General features: G+C 41.2%; 1 protein-coding gene across 4 annotated transcripts in view; it reads left to right on the top strand.

Annotated features, from left to right (window-relative positions):
• ranbp2 (RAN binding protein 2) overlaps window positions 1–20,680 on the top strand; it is an 83,910-nt gene that overhangs the window by 57,888 nt on the left and 5,342 nt on the right. For 2 of the 4 annotated variants that reach the window (XM_041199492.1, XM_041199490.1), the window contains exons 21-27: window positions 8,065–8,205; window positions 8,798–8,881; window positions 8,959–9,048; window positions 9,300–9,371; window positions 10,446–10,651; window positions 11,576–11,786; window positions 19,960–20,049. In XM_041199492.1, the coding sequence (XP_041055426.1) occupies window positions 8,065–8,205; window positions 8,798–8,881; window positions 8,959–9,048; window positions 9,300–9,371; window positions 10,446–10,651; window positions 11,576–11,786; window positions 19,960–20,049 (894 nt within the window). Of the gene's footprint in view, window positions 1–8,064; window positions 8,206–8,797; window positions 8,882–8,958; window positions 9,049–9,299; window positions 9,372–10,445; window positions 10,652–11,575; window positions 11,787–12,042; window positions 12,429–19,959; window positions 20,050–20,680 lie in introns of those variants that run through there. The other 2 variants (XM_041199491.1, XM_041199493.1) reach the window with 2 other exon arrangements.

The following is a 20,680-nucleotide window of genomic DNA, read 5'->3' as shown; positions in this document are numbered from 1 at the left end:
GCATCAAGGAGCCTAGCAAAACTGGTGTGATGGGAATCGGGAGAAAACTGCTGGTTGGAATTATACCTAGCACAGAGGAAGATGGCTGTTTGTTGGAGGTCAATCATCCCAGTTCCAGGACATCACTGTAGGAGTTCCTCAGGGTAGTGTCCTAGGTCCAACCATCTCTAGTTGCTTCATCAATGAATGTTTGCTGGTTGCACAATGTTCACCATTCATGACTCCTCAAATACTGAAGTGGCCCTTGTCCAAATACAGCAAGACCTGGACAATATCCAGGCTTGGGCTAACAAGTGGCAAGTCATATTTGTGCCTCAAGTGCTAGGCAATGACCATCTCCAACAAGAGAGAAGCTAATCATTGCTCCATGACATTCAGTGACATTACTATCACTGAACCCCCCATTATGAACATTGACCGGAAACCGAACTGGACTAGCCATATAAATACTGTGGCCACTAGAGCAGGTCAGAGGCTAGGCACTGTTTTAAAGTTAGGGGCTGCCTATTTAGGACAGGGATGAGGAGAATTTTTTTTTCTCGGGTTTGTATGACCTTAGAACTCTCTGCCTCAGAAGGTGGTGGAGGCGGTGTCATTGAATATTTTCAAGGCAGAGGTAGATAGATTCTTGTTAGGCAAAGGAATTGAAGGTTATCGGGGTTAGATGGGAATGTGGAAATCAAAACACAAGACGATCAGCCATGATCTTAATAAATGGTGGAGCAGGCTCTAGGGCCCAAATGGTCTACCCCGATCCTGCTTAAGTTCTTCTGAATCCTGTGGCGAGTAACGCACCACCTGACTCCCCAAAGTCCGTCCACCTTCTATAAGGCACAAGTCAGAAGGAGTTCCTTCACTGTCACTGGGTCAAATTCCTGAAACTTCCTCCTTAACAGTACTGTGGGTGTACCTACACCATATGGACTGCAGGGGTTCAAGAAGGCAGCTCCCACCACCTTCTATAGGGCAACTATGGATGGACAATAAATGCTGGCCTTGCCAATGATGCCCACATCCAATGAAAGAATATGTGAAAGAAAGTACTGACTGTACCCAACCTGCTTGCACTTGCAAAACTCAAAGCATAATGTCCAACATTAGATATGTTTCCATGATTGGGCAATACTTGCTAAAACATCCTGATCGTGCTAAGTACACAGGCAACCAATTTAAGATTATCAGTCAGGCTCATATGTGGCTCTCACATGCTAGAAGCTATATATATTCACACACCAGGCCATATCCTTTGCTGACAGAGGGAGCATGTCCACGCATTGCACTATTTTCAACTAAACACAGTTTTGGGGATAGCCATTCCCTGGTTCATTTCCCATGGCAATGCCTTGCCTAATTTGCATTTAAACAAAAGCTTGGCAGTTAATTGCTCCCTGGTGCATTCTCCATGGCAACACCTCTAAACATTGGAGTCCGTTTGCCAATCAATCAGCACTCTCTTCTCATGCACTTTAAATTGTTCTTCCCTTTACGCTTGGTATACTTGCGAGTTCTGTCCTGATGAGTGCTTTCTTGAACTGCTGCAGTCCCTGTGTTTTGGGTGTACCTACATCACAGGGACGTAGTGGTTCAAGAAGGCAGCTCAACCCCACCTTCTGAAGGGCACTTAGGGATGGGCAGGAAATGCTGACCTAGCCAGGGACACCCACATCCCATAAATGAACTAAAGAAAGCTTTGGGCAGTGAGGAAATGAGTTACTTGCTGCAGCATTCCCAGTCCATGACCTCTTTTTGTAACCATTGTATTTATGTGGCTGGTTTAGTTAAGTTTTTTTTTCAGTGGTAACCCCAGGTGGTTGGTAGGGGGTTCAGCATTGTCTGTGTTGAAATCTGTCTATCGTTGTTTCATCCACTCTCATGTAATCTCTCTATATCTCTTTATAAGTTTGTGCTCCTGCCAACATTACTCAAACCATTGGTCTTTATTTCATCAGCAAACTTGAATATATGGCCCTTTATTCTATTAAAAACAGAATGCTGGAAGTACTCTAGCCTGGCAGAACTTATGGAGAGGGAAACAAAGTAAATGTTTCACATCCATGATGTTTTTCATGAGACAAGTCCTGCCATAGATGCTGCCTGGCATGTTGAACTTTTACAGCATTTTTTGTTTATATTTCATATTTCCAGCATCGACATTATTTTGCTTTTGTATAAGAGCATAAGAAATAGGAGCAGGAGCAGACCACATGGCCCATCTAGCCTTCTCTGTCATTCAGTACAATCATGGCTGATCTTGGGCTTCAACTTCATTTTCCTGCCCACTTTCCATATTCCTTAATTCCCTGAGAGACCAGAAATCTGTCTGGCCCAGCCTTGCAAGTATTCAATGATGGAGCATCCACAACCCTCTGGGGTAAAGAATTCCAAAGATTCACAACCTTCTGAGTGAAGAAATTTCTGACCTCAGTCCTAAATGATCGGTCCCTTATCCTGAGACAGCCCCAATGTTTTAGCTTCCTCGACCAATGGAAACAATTCCCAACCAATGAAAACAATCTCTCAGCATCCACCTTATCAGGACCCTTCAGAATTTTGTAGGTTTCTCATTTTGTGTTGGTTCTCAATTGTGTTATCTAAATTGGTAATATAGTGAATAGTTGAGGCCCCAGCACAGATCCTTGTAGGACACCAAGAGTCATTTTCTTCCACTTAAAGTATATAAAGTCATTCCTGCGCAGGAGGAGCCCATTTGGCCCTTGTGTCCATGCCTCCTCTCTCTAGAGCAACCTAATCAGTCCCATTTCCCCACTCTATCCCTAAAGCCCTGCAAGTTCATTTCCCTCAAATGTCTATTCAATTTCCTGTTGAAATCATTGACTATCACTGTTTCCACCAAGCAGCAAGTTCCAGATCATTACCACTTGCTGCATTTAAAAAAAAAAATCTGCATCTCTTGACCAAACTTAAAATCTATGCTTCCTAGTCCTTGTCCAAATCAGCTAATGGGTGCAACATTTCTTTGTCTACATTAAATAAACCTGTCATACAGCTCCATCAAATCTCCTCTCAATTACCTTGGCTCAATGGAGAACAACCCCAGTTTCACCAATCTAACCTTGTAGCTGAAATCTGTCCTCCCTGGAACCATTCTGGTAAATGTCCTCTGCAACCTCTCAAAGACCTCCATATCCTTTCTAAAGTGTGGGCACAAAACTTTAGTTCTGGTTGAACCAGCACTTTACAAAGGTTCAGCATAACTTCCCTGCTTTTTTCCCTCATTGCCTCCATTTATGGAAACCAAGATCCCATATGCTTTGCTAATTACCCTCAATATGTGTGACCACCTTCGAAGATCTATGACAATGAACCCCACGTCTCTCTTTCTCTGTGCATTCTTTAGATCTATGCCCTTAGGTATATATTGTGTCTCCCTATCTCTTTTGCCAAAATACATATCCTCTCACTTATTGGTATTAAATTCCACTTGCCATTTACCTGCCCATTCTACCAGCCTATCTATGTCCTGTTGCAATTGATTGGTATCATTCTCACTGTCTGCTGCACCCCCAAAGTTTGGCATAATCAAATTTTGAACTTTTGCGCTTCCACTCTGGTTCGATGGGCCCTGATAAGTCCAATCCGCAATCTACACTCTCTGCCACATGAGGAGCAGCTGGTGCTTGAAGGGTCAGGCAGATGAGGTATTTGAAGGTTTGTGCATTCCCTCTTGACGTCTCAACTTTATCTCTGCATGTTGCTGACAAAGCCTGTCAATGTATCTGGTGTCTTGCTGAATGAACCTTCTCCATTTTGGTTGGTCACAGACCAGGGACTCCCGTGAGTTGGCGGGGATGTTTGACCTCCCCACGGATGCTTTGAGGGCATCCCTGAAGTGTTTCCTAGTTTTCCAGGGAGTCTCCTGGTGTGACTGAGTTCCGAGTAGAGCAGTTGTTTCTGGAGTCTCATGTCAGGGAGGTGAGCTACCTCAACCTACCTAGAGATCAGCATTTCCATCTCTTAAAATACCACCAAATTCAAACATTAGCTTGAATATTCCATCACACAAACGTTTGTGATATTCAGGACCCCATGTGTGAAATATGCAACGAACCAAATTTTAATTGTATTGCATTGTAATCATCTGAATGGAACAAAATATCGAAAGAATGACCAGACACTATTTCAAAAGGGAAATAGACAGGAACAGTGGGTAATGTATTTTTATTTCTAGCTGATCCTGGTAATGGTCGTTGCACACTAGACCACTAGCTACAATCACCATTGCCATGGTTTTGCTAGGTTTGTATCTTGACCGTCCTTTGTGACACATCCATATCCTTTTTTCAGGGTTATTGGCCACACCCTGATCACATTGTTTTCCAATCAGATTATTTGTTTCAACTGCCTTCTACTGAATTACCTTATTTGCATTGAAGTTAATTTTTAAATGTTGCATATTCGTGTCCATCTTTGTGATACAGTTATACCCTAGCTTTCAAAGAGAATATTGTTAGATGTGCGCAATGTTGGCTCAGTTATATCTATCATATAAAACAATTCTGATGTCCGTTCTCCATCATACATATCAGGCCATTTTAAACTTAACCACTAAAATCACCCAGTCTTAAAAAAAATACTCATGCTCATTTCATCTTTTATGGTTTCAACAACAAGCCTGAAATTGCAGTCAACCAATATTAAGCAACAAAACTGGATCTTGATTTTTATAATTTTATTAGCAACATGTGACTGATAGACCACTGCCAGTTTTAACCATTTGAAGTGAGAAATAATTATTTTGCCTATACTCAATGCAACATAATATATAACTTCATATTGTTTGAGTAAATTAATCACAACTGATGGTCATGAGTACCTTGTAAAGAGCAGCTTGAGAGCTATGCCTGGAAACATTAATATATTCCTTAAATTACATATTTAATCTTACTGAAATTATCTCATCTATTTGGGACTGCATGGTCATTTTGTTGGAAGAGCCTGCTGGACAAATTGGGAAGGATAAAATAACTTTAATTCCTGTTCACTACTTCTCATTTTAAGTCTATACATGAGATTGATTTAGCAAAATTACACTTTTTTCTCTTCTGTGTGCTATCATTGGTATATGACCACGAGAATGAGCATTTTGTTTTAAAGCTTTCTAAATACTAAATTGATGTTTAAGTGGACCATTATCTTCCAGCACTGACTTTAGCAAGAGGGTGGAGAAACATCTGGACAGTGCTTTGAAACTGAGCCAAATCATCATCAGATTTCAATTTTTGCTCTACTTATAAACCTGGGAGAGTCGTAGTTGGTTTGAGGGTGAAAATGTGCTGTGGATCAGCTCAGCTGTTTAAAAGTCTACAAATCAAAATAGTTCAAAGTTCATTTCGGGGTACATGCTATTTCTACATTTGCAGTGAAGTCTAAGGGAGGTAGACTCTAGCACAACTAATACATGACCAGTTGAAATTTTCATGCCCTGCACTCCAAATGTTTTGTCACATGAATGTCACATCAGCATCACCTTCTTTAGTCAATATCCTCTAGGATTGTCCAAGAGTGTAAAAGCAATTCAGTCTTGGTTTTTCAAAAATAAGCTTCTTAAATTCCCTAGATTTGGGGAAGGTTCCATTAGATTGGAAAATAGCAAATGTAACTCCTTTATTCAAAAAGGGAAGGAGACAGAAAGCAGGAAACAACAGGCCAGCTAGCTTAACATCTGTCATAGGGAAAATGTTAGAAGCTATTATTAAAGATGTTATAGCAGGGCACTTAGAAAGGTTTAAGGCAATCAGATAGAGCCAACATGATTTTGTGAAAGGGAAATCATGTTTAATCAGTTTATTGGAGTTCTTTGAAGAAGTGACATGCTGTGGATAAAGGGAAACCGGTGGATTTCCAGAAGGCATTTGATAAGGTTATTGCAGAAAATAAAAGCTCATGGTGTAGGTGATAAGATATTGGCATGGATAGAAGATTGACTAGCTAATAGGAAGCAGACGGCCACAATAAATGGGTCTTTTTCTGGTTAGCGGGATGTAACTAGTGGTGTGCCACAAGGATCAGTGCTGAGGCTTCAACTTTTTATATTTTATATTAATGACTTCAATGAAGAACAGATGGTATGGTTGCTAAATTTTCTGAGGATACAAAGATAGGCAGGAAAGTAAGCTTTGTGGAAGACGTAAGGAAGCTACAAAGTGACATAGGCAAAGTGAGTGGGTCAAGGTCTGGCAGGTGGAATATAATGTGGGTAAATGTGAAATTGACTTTTTGCAGGAATAATAAAGCACCTTATTTAAATGGTGAGAGATTGCAGAACTCTCAGATTCAGAGGGACCTGGGTGTCCTAGTTCATGAATCATAAAAGGCTAGTATGCAGGTACAGCAAATAATTAGGAAAGCTAATAGAATGTTATCATTTATTGTGAGGGGAGTTGAATACTAAAGGAGGGAGACTATGTTTCAGTTGCACAGGGCACTGGTGAGACCACATCAGGAGTACTGTGTACAGTACTGGTCTCCTTATTTAAGGAAAGATATAAACGCGTTTGAAGCAGTTCAGAGAAGGTTTAGTGGACTAATACCAGGAATGGGCAGGTTACCTTATGAGGAAATGTTGCCCAGGTTAGGCTTGTATCCATCCACTGGAGTTTAGAAGAGTAAGAGGTGACTTGATTGAAACCTTTAAGATCCTGAAGGGTCTTCACAGAGTAGATGTGGAGAAGATGTTTCCTCTTGTGGGAGAATCTGGAACTAGGGGTCATGGTTTAAAAATAATGGGTCGCTCACTTAAGCAGAAATGAGAAGAAATTTTTTCTGAGGATCGAGAGTCTTTGGAGCTCTGTTCCTCAAAAGGCAGTGGAAGCAAGGTCTTTGAATATTTTTAAGGCATAGCTGAATAGATTCTTGATTAACAAAGGGATAAAAGGATATCGGGGGTAAGCGGGAGGTTACAATCAGACCAGCCATGATCTTATTGAGTGGCGGAGCAGGCTCAAAGGACTGAGTGGCCTACTCCTCCTAGTTTGTATGTTTGCCCTGTCTCTTCTGAATGCTGATGCACAAAGCTTAATGGACTTGTCTTCAATATTAACACTGCCAATGCAGCTGGTTCAGAGACCATTTCCTTTCCCTGACCCCCTATCACTAGTTTCTCCCCCTTCCTCCCATCACCTCATTTTCTTCAGGAGCATGCCCATCACCTTTACCTCATTCCCACCATAGCCAATACCTTAATATATGGTACTGTCAGCTCCAGCTTTCATTAAGTAATGTCCCCCAGGTGGTCTCCCAAGTAGTATCCTCCATTGATTTAAGTGTTCAAATTTGTACTCTTTGGCACTTTGTGTCTTACTATGTTCTGCTTGCAGATCACTGGATACTCTCAACCTACCACCTGCCTCCAAATAACCAATTTTCAATATTCGTACCTTAATCCCTCTATCACCTCAGGCCACCATGGCCTCCTGCTGTCTTCCTTTATATCTGGTTGCTGCATCACTGCTCCTTTTATTCTGCCATTACTCCTGTCTCACTTCTTTCTCCCCACACATCCCCATGCTTTTTGAAATGGCTTCTTATATCTACCTACTCAGCCATGCCTTTGATTACCTGTCTTAATTTGTGCCTTGTTCATTTTAACTCCAAAGTGCTTGTGAATGTTTCTTGATATTAAAGATGTTATACAAATGCAAGGTTTTGTTGTCTGATAGCTGGTTTTAACCTCTGAACCTTGTGTTCAGATTACCATCTGCATTGTTTTCAGTTATAATTTCTGTTGTGCGTTTGCATTTGAATGCTACCATTATGCTATGCTCCTATGATGGAATTGTTCTATTTGTAGGTGTTATGCAAGTCAGAACAATAATCTGCTGTTGTGCCATTAAAAACTAACGTTGTGCATGGAAAATTATTGGTTTAAGATAATCTGTTCTTACTGGGGTCAGTGCACATGGGTGAAAATATTGGGGTATGTGGAAAGTTGATGAGAGGTCTTCAATGTACATTTAGTCTTCTGATATTGTAGATGTAGGTTCACTAATAATTTAGAAATTCTGCGCTTGCAGAAAACTGTTGATTCAATTGATTCTTTTGTAGTTGGAGATGAAGATGTACAGATTGTTTTTGTATTGGCACCCACACCTGAACAAGCGGCTCTTGCAAAGGACCTGCAACTTCCTCTAACATTCTTCTGCTACAAGAACAAACCTGGCTATTTTAGTGATGACAATGAGGATGGTAAGATGTGCTTAGTCAGAATGTCAGTCCTTACTGGTAATTCATATAGATTATTTGTATATCTATAATTTAAGGAAGATTCGCACTACCAATCATAAGGCTGCAAAATTGATCCATTCATTTCTTCTCAAAACTGCTAATCTGGATTCAACTAGTGCAATAAAGTTATGGCAGAATTTTACAGCTCTGTCGCAGTGAGGACGAGGCCGTAAAATGCAGTGAGCCATTCAAAAGTCTATTGACTTTGGCAAGACTATAAAATCTTGCCTTCCGCCCTTTATCATTTTTTCAGTTCTTTCAGTCTCTCCTCTTTCTCAGTCTGTCATGTGCTTTTTGCAGCCTGTCGCAGCCCTCCCTCCCTCCCTTGTCCTTGCACCACATAGATTAGGAAGTTAAATTATTTGACTTCTTTTTGTACCTGTTAATGGCCTAACAGATCACATCATTGTCACCTGATCTGTGGGCATCTGTTTGGATATTGGAGGGGCCGAACAATATTTAAAGTAAACTCTTTATAAATAAACTGGGCACCCTGTAAGCTAGATTTTACACTTAAATTCTTGTTGCAAATTAAACAATGTTTCTGTTTAAGATGATGACTATGAAACTGCTGTTGGAAAGCTCCATGGAAAATTGTATCCAGATAAGCCAGAGAAACAAAAGACATCGAACACAGGTATAGATTTTAAATTGTGGAAACAGTCTTGTAAATTAAGCTACCAGAAGATTAATTTCAGAGTCTTGTTTTACTAGGTGAAATCCAGAGAACTGGCAGAGATTTGGATCCAGGTGAACAGAGGGAGCAATTGAATCCTAATGAACCAGAAGACTTCTCTGATGCAGGTAAATTTTTAACCCAAACATTCCTTTTGAAACTAAAATAACTGTTTTAATTGTGATTTTTATATTTAAGATAAAATGCCAGAAACTAATTAAAAGGCTTGGTGAAAGTTTGTATCCAGATTAGCAAGTCAGTAGGTGTGTCAGTGTGAATCATGACAGCAAGAATCTGAAATGAGTACTATTTTGTACAGAGGATTTCATTGCGATTTGTGTGTCAAAAGTTTTTAACTCGCAATATTTTCCGATTCAAGGTACATTCTTGCAGGCGACTGATATAAAGCTGCATGCAGATGAACAAAGGGAACACAAATCTTGTACAGCAGGTATGCATTTTGAAAGGTTTGTACTTGAAGTTGTCCATGTGTATTGGATATTAGTTTTGGCACCCGCAAATGGAATTTGCATGGTTTTAGTCTACTGTAAGTTTGTGGCTCAGTTGATCTCTAATTTTTGGTGTATTCCTAAATGGATCAACTGGTTTTTCTAAATTAGAGATTTCCTAAAGTCATGCAGCAGCTTATAATTGTAGCTTTTAGTGTGAAGAGCTTTGTTGTCTGAAAAAGGTGGGACTTTTTATATGGTAAGTGCAGCTATATACACTATTGCATATAACATGGCCATCACATTTTGAAGAAAGGATGTGTACTTTCAGAATTTGACAGAACAAAGGTAGTCAAGCATTAGAGGGATAACGGTTTTTCCCATTTGCCTGATTCAGGGCATCCAGAATTTGTCCAAAGTAATAGTGGTTCCCAACTAGTACTAAGTCGATCTTGCTCCCAACTGCATTACTCATGTATTCCCACTCTCTCCTCCCTATCACCATTCCCTATCCACCCCATTGAATAACTGATCGGTAATATTAAAACTGCAAAACTAAACTATGTAGGAGTCATGCTCGGTGCTTTAACTTAGCTTTTACCTCTTCCAAATATTTCAACCTAACTCCTTGAAATTTATTTGGGGCTGGTTTTGTCCCACTATTTTCTGTAGCCTAATATCACTGATCCCTTCTGGCTCATTCATTCCAACACCAATATCTTTTGAGTCTGGCTACCAAGTAGACCATGCCTAATGGTGGAAATTCTACATGCATCGAGTCAATACCTAAATTTTCTGAGACTGCCACCAGTCATTGTACCAATCGCTCCCATGCTTGAAGTAATGATGGGAGAAGTTGACTTGTTTAAGGTTATTGCAATATTATGAAATTCAGCTTTTATTGGCATCCCAGACCTGGGGAAAAAATGGAATATAGCAAACGGAGTCCTTCAGAATAGTATCTTTTTAAAGGAACATAATTATTACACAGCACCTGATACTGAAGTTATTTTTTTTCTAGTTTTGAACAGCTTTTTTTCTTCCTAGTATCTTTTATAACTTTATGCATTTTGTAGTAGACTCCAGTGGGGATAATCTTGTAGAAGATGGTGACAAAGACTGTATCCTTGTGTGGGAGAAGGTGCCAACCCCTGAAGAGAAGTTGAAGGCTGAAAAGTTGTTTCTCCCTTCCACGTTTTTTTGTGGTTTTAGCAGTGATACGGAAGGAGAGAAGGAAGATGATGACTTTGAGACTGAAATGAAAAAAATCAGGGAATCAAAGGTGAGATTTAAAAATGTCTTGATATAACCAAGGGATCATGGATAGGTAATGACCTTCCTCCAGGTCATTGTAATTGCAACACACAGTTGGCTCTAATGAGGACATTCAAATATTGTCCCAATTTTTCACAAAAATCTTTAATTTGGAACTGGGCATCTGTATTTACTAGGTAGCAAAATTGAGGATGTACTTTTCTGATGAAGTAAATATTTACTATTGAAACTATCAGAAAATGTAGTTTTCTACTTCTGGGGCAGAAATTTTCGCTCGGCAGGCAGGTGGGCGCCCAACCCACACAAGCGTGAAATAACACACATTGATGTCGGCCAAGCATGCTGACGTTAACGCACAGTCTCGTGATTGTTCAGTTGGCGAGCATGCGTCAGAGTTGGCAGCTGCCCATCTGAACTAACAGTTGGGCACACAAAAGGGCCAAACGGCCTTTGCATTTTTTTGGAAACCTCACCCACAGGCGGGATGAGGTTTCTGAAAGCAAATAAAAATGAAATAAAAGTTGTGCTATTGAATTAATAACATGCCCCTGCTCATGTGACAGTCACATGAGCGGGGAACATGTTTTATTACATTTTTATTTTCTTATTTTTTGTTATATCCCTTCATATCCCTGAGGCAGCTCTGTGCCTCAAGGAGATTATGAAGCGCTCACTCACGTGCATGCATGAAGTTCGTGCTCGGTCCACTCGCCTTCCTCCTCCCCGCCCACACAGGCAGCGCTGCTGCTTGCATTTCATGCAGGGCGGGCCTTAATTGGCCCGCCAGAGTGAAATCGCGGTGTGGTGCTGATCGTGGGTGGCAGGCAGCTTCCTGGCTGAGCCCTTCTACCAAGGGCATAATTCCGCCCCTGGAGTTCAGTTGCATGTTTTATTGCAGTTAGAGTGTGGCAATGATTTGTTTTTGTTACAGATAGCACAAAAAGAAACCATCAGCAGCTCCACTGATGTAGGTTCTGCAATCCAATTGAATGAACAGACTACTTCTACACAAGTTAACGTTAAAGAGGCTGAACCGGACTCTACAACACAATTTGAAATTAAGGAATTCCCAGACACAGATGAGGGCAGGCCCATTGATTTAACAACTAAAAAAGAAATGGAACCTGATTCTACTATTCAAGGTACAAAAAGGGCTGATAAGTGGTAAGAATTGTGGTGGAAATATTCCCATTGGGTCAATGTAATAAAAGCACTGGAGACATCAGTGCAGGAGTCAAAATCCAGCAAGTAGAGGCTTGTTGTGGATCCTAATTTGGAATCATTCCTAGACCCAATAGATTGAAGTATATTCTGGGCACTGAGGGTGGGTAATTTCCTCAGAGGAACTTGCAATGAAGGCCCTAAGGCTCGTTTTAAATTTTTTGTTATTTGTTTAAGGAATGTGGATGTTGCTGGCAAGGGGAAGCCAAATATTGCATCTGACCCCTGAGACGTTACTATGGACAGCTTGATTACTAATAAGTGACTGAGATGAGTTTACCCAGCAATTCCTTGGTTAGTTCTCGTGTGGCAGTCGCATTAAATGGAAAATAGTTTGTGCAGTGCTACTTTGAGTTACCCCTAACACTCATATGGTTAGTAGTTTCGGGTGTATCTCCAACGTCTGTTGGATATTAATTTAAAATCACATTACAGCTATTTTTCTCGAAGGCCCATTTGCATATTGATCGCAAGTGGATAATTTTTTGTGTCTTTATATCCAGTTAGGTCATCGCTGGTTTACAAATTAATCATTTATTTATTTCTTGAAAATCTTTGAACCAATTTTTCAAACTTAGTTGAACTTTTCAGGGAACTGCACATTAAGTTTTAACATGAAGTTAACTATGCACCCATGGTGCACTGGATTTGGTGTTTTGACAAGGCAGTCTCACTGGAGGTTTCAACCTAAATTGCTTTCCAGTCTCATTTAGATCAGGAAATAGCCCTGCTCAATTTACCCATTGTCCCATAATTTAGAATTGCAATGTTGTTTTTGCTGTACATATAGATGAGTTGTTTAGGTGGTTTTCTCCTAAATTGCAAAAAATCCGAGGCAAACTGGTGAGCAAGTAATTCGTAACTGAATAGGAATGTCTTGTGCTGCTGCCACCTTGAAGGAAAACCCATGGGGCAGGTTTGTAGTCACCCTACCATTACTTGCTAAGCATTTTTAAGTCAGTTTCTACTTGATGATATAACGAGGGGTTGCCACACTGAGCAAGCTTTACATCTTTACTAAACACACGTGTCTAGATTTTGACGTCACTCGATCTTGACAAATGGTCCCAAGCTACTGCTGTAGCTATTGCACAAATCTCCGCACTCTAATACTTTCCTACTGAGGAGTGCTCCTACTTTGTGTGGTAAACTTGCAGCGAAAAAAGATTACCTGCCCTATGGGATTGCCTTAATTCTTTAAAGTATGTGCATAGACCTCACAACACAATCCCAGTAGGTTAAGTAGAGGTATTTTATTTTTGGAAAAACTTTAGTTTTAGTTCCCACTTGTAATGCATAAAAATATGGTGCAATAGTTCTATCCTCCTCTTCCATGTTAAATATTGATGCAAAGTATTTAACGTGTGTCATTTCCTTATTTTCATTTGTAATATCACCACTGTCAATTTTTAAGGGGCCCACATAGTCCTTAACCACTTTTTCCTAATATAATTGTAAATGTTTTTTGCTGTTCCTTGTATCTCTCCCATTTGCCAGGATCTGTACTTTTTTTGCCTTGTATGTTTTGTTTTATTCCATTCAGAAGTCTCCACTGCCTGCTTACCCCTCATTAGATCACTCCTTCTCATAGAAGTAATTTTATCCTTAATCACTAATGCTGTTTCCACCCCCACCCCTTCTGCCTTATAACCCAATGTATTCAGTTCCCATTTTTGACCATCCTGCAGTCTTGCCCTTGAAGTTGAATTTGTGCCTGCAGTTCATTCAATTGCTCCTTATACTCCATGTGTTTGTATAGAGAACACTTTCTTGAGCCACAAACAACATATCCACAATTTTTTTCTGGTGCATAAGTGATTTGTTTAAGTGCCCTGCTCCCTTAATTTTTTGTGTGATCAGGTGCACACACTACCTTACAGGGCTGATTTGTGCATGGTCTGTTTGTGGGAACTTTAGGGTTACTATACCGCACGGAACATTTGCCACAAACCCTAATCTGTCCTTCTCTAATGTGCATATTAATGTTTGCATAATTACACATTAAAAACTGACATACTTTGGAATATAACAATGATATGAAATATACTATTAATGCAAGTTCCTTCTTTTGTGGTGTCCTTTTGGGAAGGAAATATGCTGTCCTTACCCATTCTGGCCTACATGTGACTCCAGACTCCAGCAATGTAGTTGATGCTTAACTGCCCTCTGAAATGGCTAGCAGACCAGTCAGTTGTATCAAACAGCTGCAAGGAATTAAAAACACAGACCACCTGGCATGGACTCCCAAGATGTTTCATGGCATTTGGTCAAACATGGACAAGGAAACCTGCTGATTACCACCTATTCTGCTCCCTGAACTGATGAATCAATACTCGACCATTCTGAACACGAATTCAAGAAATAGGAGCAGGAGTAGACCTATATGACTGCTTCGCCATTCAGGGTTGTGGCTGAGCTTGGGCTTCAACTGCACTTTGTTACCCATCCCCAATATCCCTCAAGTCCCTGAAAGACCAAAAATATCTCTCTCAGCCTTAACTGTATTCACCGATTGAGCATTCAAAACCCTCAAGGGTAGAGAATTCCATTTGAGTGAAGTAATTTCTCCTAATCTCAGTCTTAAATGATCACATGTGCGCCTGTGTTATTAGATTCTTTGACCAGCTGAAACAATCTCTTAGCATTTACCCTATCAAGTCCCTTCAAAATCTTGAGACTCTGAACTCTACAGAATTTTTTTCCAGTATTAGTCTTGGGAATTGGGTGTTGCTGGCTAGGCCAGCATTTATTACCTATCCTGAATTGCCTTTGAGAAGGTGGTGGTGAGCTCCCTTCCTGAACCGCTGCAGTCCATGAGTTGTGGGAACACCTACAGTGCAGTGGTGTGTTGCTTAGAGGGAAATTTGCAGGTGGTGGTGCATCTGCTGCCCTTGCCCTTCTAGGTGGTAGAGGTCACGAGTTTGGAAAGTGTTGTCAAAGGAGCCTTAGTGAGTTGCTGCAGTGCATCTTGTAGATGGTGCACGCTGCTGCCACTGTGCGTTGGTGGTGGAGGGAGTAGATGATGATGGTGGTGGATAGGGTGCCAATCCAGCTGGCTGCTTTGACTTGGTGTCAATCTTGACTGTTGTTGGAGCTGCACTCATCCAGGCAAGAGGATAGCATTCCATCACAATCCTGACTTGTGCATTGTAGATGGTGGACAGGCTCTGGGGATTAAAGAGGTGAGTTACTCAATTTGCCATTGCATTCCCAGCCTTTGACTTGCTCTTGTCACTGCAGCATTTATATGGCTGGCCTTGTTCAGTTTCTGGTCAGTGGTAACCCCCAGGATGTTGATAGTGGCCCAATTGAATATAGACCCAATCTACTCAGCCTCCAAAGGACAGCCCCCATGTTCCTGGGACCAATTCAGTGAACCTGTGCTGTACTGCCCCCAATGCAAGTATATCCTTTCTTAACTGTGGAGACCAATACTGCACAAAAGTATTCCAGATGTGGTCTCACCAAAACCCTGTATAATTGTAGCAAGACTTCAGTATCCCTATACTCCAATTCCCTTGCAATTAAGGCCAACATGCCATTTGCCTTCCTAATTGTTTGCTGTACCTGCATGCTAACTTACTGCAATCTTTGTCAGTATTGATGTTCAAAGAGACTTGGATGTGTTTGCACAAGTTTCACACCTTTTTAAAAATATTCTGCTTTTCTATTCATATGACAACAGTGAATACCTTCATACTTCCCTTCGGTTACTTCATTGACCATCTTGTTGCTCACTCACTTAAACTGCCTTTATCTTTTTGCAGCCTGTGTCCTTCCGACAGCTAACCTTTCCATCTAGCTTTGTATCAGCAGCAAACTTAGATACAGTACACTGTCTCTTCATTAATACAGATCGTAGATTGTAAACCACTTGAAAGTGCCGAGAGTAGAAAGGGCGCAGAGTATATCTGAGTGGGAGCGTTCATTGTCCAATACCAAGAGTGAATTGGTAGCACCAGTACTGATCAAGCGGGCAGTGTCCTGAAAGCTATAGCTGCCAGATAGAGGGGAAAAAATTAACCTGTGTCCTTCTCAGCCTACTGTCATAGGTGCAACCGTCCGTGATGGTATTGGACGAGAGATCACTGCACAGTGCTTGTGGAGACAAAGTTCCATCTTCATACTGAGCTAATATGTTGTGTGGCACTATCACTGATGGGATAGACTCAGAACAGATCTAGCAGCTCAAAACTGGGATACCATGAAGTGCTGTAGGTCACCAGCAACAGTGGGATTATATTCCACAACAGTCTGTAACCACTTATCCCTGCATATTCCTCACTCTGCCATTACCATCAAGCCAGGAGCCCAACCCTACTTCTATAGCAAGTGTAGGATTTCATTCCAGGATCAGATCAAAGTTCTGCAGATCTGCCACATCCGGTTAGCCATTAATCTATTTAGGAGGAGGAGGTGAAGGCTTCATGAACATCCCCCATGCTCCTATGGCAGAGCCCAGCACATTGGTGTGAAAGACCAGGCTGGGAACCATCTTCAGCAGAAGTGCAGAGTGGGTGATGTTCTAATCCAAAAAAGCCAGTTGGTGTAGGATAGAACTGGAGTTGCATCCTTACATGCTTTTATGTTTAGTGTTATACATTACAAGTATGCACATCCTAACCCAACAACTTATGTGACATAAATTAAACATCATTTAACGAACAACGATTACACCAAACCAAAAAGGTACTTTTGCATTAATTAACACAGCCATGTTAAGTCTTACAACTCCCTTTGCTATGCAGTGCATTTCTAGCAGATTTTTAACATTACAAGAATGAGTCCCAAGTTATTCTAAGCTTTCCAGCAGGCTCACGTTTCCCTGCCACTCCAGGTTGCAACTTGCAGTGTCCTTCGAAAGTCATTCCACTCAGGTGAAGCCTCCCAAATCCAACTTCCACCAGCAAGGCCCACCTCGGCAACCTCTTGTTTCTCAAATCTCCAAAGTTCTTGTTTGTTTGTTCCTAATTGCACTGGAGTGGGTGCAGAGGAGATTCACCAGGATGTTGCCTGGGATGAAACATTAATTTATGAAGAGAGGTTGGATAGACTTAGGTTGTTTTCACTGGAGCAGAGAAGACTGAGGGGTGACCTGATTGAAGTGTACAAGGTTATGAGGGGCATGGACAGGGTGGATAGGGAGCAGCTGTTCCCCTTAGTTGAAGGGTCAGTCACAAGGCGGCATAAGTTCAAGGTGAGGGGCAGGAGGTTTAGGGGGGATGTGAGGAAAAACTTTTTTACCCAGAGGGTGGTGTTGGTCTGGAATGCACTGGCTCGGAGGGTGGTGGAGGCGGGTTGCCTCACATCCTTTAAAAAAAGTACCTGGATGAGCACTTGGCATGTCATAACATTCAAGGCTATGGGCCAAGTGCTGGTAAATTGGATTAGGTAGATAGGTCAGCTGTTTCTCACGTGTCGGTGCAGACTTGATGGGCCGAAGGGCCTCTTCTGCACTGTGAATCTGCGATTGTTCCATCATTGCCTTTTTGAATAGAGAACCAGCTTTCATGGAACTGACAGGTTTCCCAGCGGTTCTCCAGCTGGTAGGCAACACTCCTTGTCAGCCTGACAGAATCTCAATCTCTGTGCCTCTCTCCGAAAAGCTGCCGCCCCTTTTGTGTCAGGCATGAAAGCAGTCACCCAACTTTTAGTAGGTTTCGGTTTGGGATTTTGTTTTCCATGTCATCTGGATCACGGGGACCTGTCTCTGGACAGAGGTTTAGTATGACTACCATCCCCCTTATCCAGAACATCCACCACCTTAAATATTCATTCCCTCCACTGCTGATGCACAATGACAGCAATTTTTACCTCCTAGAAGGTGCACTTCAACTCAAAGGCTTCTTCGACAGCTCCTTGCAAAGCTGCGACCTCTACCCCCTAGAACGACGAGGGCAACAGGTGCATGGGAGTACCACCACCTGCAAGTTCCTCTCCAAGCCTCACACCATATTGCCGTTTCTTTCCTGACACTGGGTCAAAATTCTGGAATTCCCTTCTTAACAACATGGACTGCAGCATTTCAAAAAGATGACTCACCAACACCACCTTAAGGGCAATTAGAGATGGGTAATAAATGCTGACCTAGCCACATGAAAGAATTAATTCAAAATTCTGTTTCATCTCAAGTTAAAGGAGAAATTTTAAAACCTAACAGTCTTGTAAAGTCCCATATTTGTAACACTAGACTGATTCCTTGGATGAAGCAATTGTCTCATGAGGAACGGTTGAGCAGGTTGTGCTCATTGGAGTTTTGAAGTATGAAAGGTGACCTTATTGAAACATAAGATTCTGAGGGGGCACCACAGGATAGACACAGATGTTTCCCGTTGTGGGGATCAAAAGCTAGGGGGCACAGTTCCATAATGAGCGATCTCCCTTTTAAGGAGGATAGTCGTGTCTCAGGTTTGTTAAACTTTGGAATTCTGTACCCCAGAGAACATTAGAGGTTGGGTCAGTGAATATATTCCAACAGCAACAACTTATGTTTACCTTTAATGCAATGAAACATCCCAAGGTGCTTCACAGGTGCATTATGAAACAGCGTGACATTGCAACAGAAAGGGGATATCAGGTCAGATAACTAAAACCTTGGTCAGAGATATGCTTTGTGTCTTAAAGGAGGAAAATGAGGTGGACCGAGATGTAGGGAGGAAATTTCAGAGCTGGGGGCCTCGACAACTCCAAGGTGGAACAATTATGATTGGCAATGCAAAAGAGGCCAGAAATGGACAAGCACACACATCTCAGAGCATTGTGGGATTGGAGAAGATTACAGACATAGGGAAGGGCAAGCTTTTGGAGAGTCTTGAAAACGAAGATGAAAGTTTTAAAATCAAGGCGTTGCTTGACCAGTAGCCAATGTAGGTCAGCAGACACACGTGATAGGGGAATGGACTTGCTGTGATTTAAGACACAGGCAGCAGAGTTTTGGAATTAGACAGATTCTTGATCTACAGAGTAGTCAAGGATCATGGGGGAGAAGACAGGAAAGTGAAGTTGAAGCTACAATTGGATCAGCCATGGCTTGAGGAGTAAAATGGCGTCGTACTCCTATTTCTTATGGGTGACATCTGACTTCCCAAAATCTTTCAATCATATACAAGGCAGGAATGATGGAATGCTGTCCACTTGTCTGGATGATCGCAGCTTCAACAGCACTAAGCTCGCCACTATCCAGTACAAGCAGCCACTTGTTCAGCACTCCACCAACCTCCTTAAACATTCATTCTCACCACCACTGGCACACTGTAGCTGTAGTGTGTGTCATCTACAAGATTCACAGCAGCAACTTGCTAAGGCTCCTTTGAAAGCACCTATAACTTGTACCGCTTAGAAGGGCAAGAGCAGCCAGTGCATGGGAACACAACAGCTGCAAACTCTCCTCCAAGCCTAACTGATTTGGCGGTTTTATTGCTGGGCCAAAATCCTGCAACTCTTTTACTAACAGACTATAGAGTATCTCCTTCACACAGATTGCAGCAGTTCAAGAAGTTGGCTCACTTTCCCACTACTTTCTCAAGGGCATTTAAAGGATGGGAATTAATTACTGACCTTGCCATTGTTTCCTACATCCTGTGAATGAATGAAAAAGACATGTTTTGTGCTGCGGACCTCTTAAGAACTTGGGTGAAGTTATCTTAAAGGTTTTCAGTTTACAGCAAGCAGAGAAGAACTTTACATCTCAGCACTCTGAACTGGATTTAAACAAATTTGAAGGTAAAAATAGTGTTCAGATTTTACCAGACCCTACACTAGAGTAAGGAAATTGGTTAATTTTGTTGATCTGAAGACTACTGTGGCACCCATTTTTAGAACTAATTTCAAATGGATTTATTTGGAAGTTGCTGAGTATTCAAAATAGTGATGTCTGTATGTATTGAAATAAGAAATTCATAAAATTAAATTAATTAGATTGTTCAAAATTACTATGCAATACACATTTTTGAGACTGTTATGACTTTTAATCGACATTGTTTTATGACATGCCTAATGGTAAAATGGTAAGTGTTTGTTCTAATCTAGGTTGTGAAGCATTTTGACTGAATTTGTGTTGTTTTTGCTTTTGATACAAATCTTTCTATCTTCCAGAGAATGGCATGTTTGGATTTGGCTCCAAAATAATTTCTTTCGCAGATTTGGCTGCACAGAGTACAGAAGGATATGGATTTGGACAGAAAGGTAGCATCTGAGTTGCTGCTTGATAACTGTAGAAATATAGACAAAAATACTGTCTTATGTAGTATAAACCTTTGTCAAGAATACATAAAGACCAACAATGGATTATAGTAAAACTGATTCCTCTTTGTAATTGTACAGTTTAATTTCCTGACTATTGTTAATTAGATAGTCTTGCAGAACCACTTCCTTGCTGGGATGAGCTGGCCAGCTCTAAACCTGGACTTTGAGAGATACAAGAGAGAAACCTGGGTTATCAATACAAAACGCAATATTGAAAATGAGAGCTCTGCTTCTCCCATTGTCCTAATGTTATCGCCTTGAGTTGAACTGTGTCTTACTAACCAGGAATATCCTTGTTTAATCTCTGATCCTTATTGTTATCTCATCTTGGCCAGAGTGAGAGTATGTTACTCAGTATTGCAACAATTAAATAAATTGGCATGCCCTTTCTGGCAGCACTGATACGCCACAAAGTGCAGCTCTATGGAATAAAAACAGAAAATTTTGGAAATAACAGGTCAGGCAGCTTCTGTTGGGAGAAACAGAATTAATATTTCAGGCCTATAACCTTTCACAGGAGTTCTGATGAATAGTCATCGACCTGAAACTGAATATCGACCTGAGCTGCTGA

The sequence above is a fragment of the Carcharodon carcharias genome, chromosome 11 (assembly GCF_017639515.1).
Source record: "Carcharodon carcharias isolate sCarCar2 chromosome 11, sCarCar2.pri, whole genome shotgun sequence".
Taxonomy (NCBI): domain Eukaryota; kingdom Metazoa; phylum Chordata; class Chondrichthyes; order Lamniformes; family Lamnidae; genus Carcharodon; species Carcharodon carcharias.
Note: the sequence above shows the minus strand (reverse complement) of the source record. Positions and strands in the feature narration are given on the sequence as shown.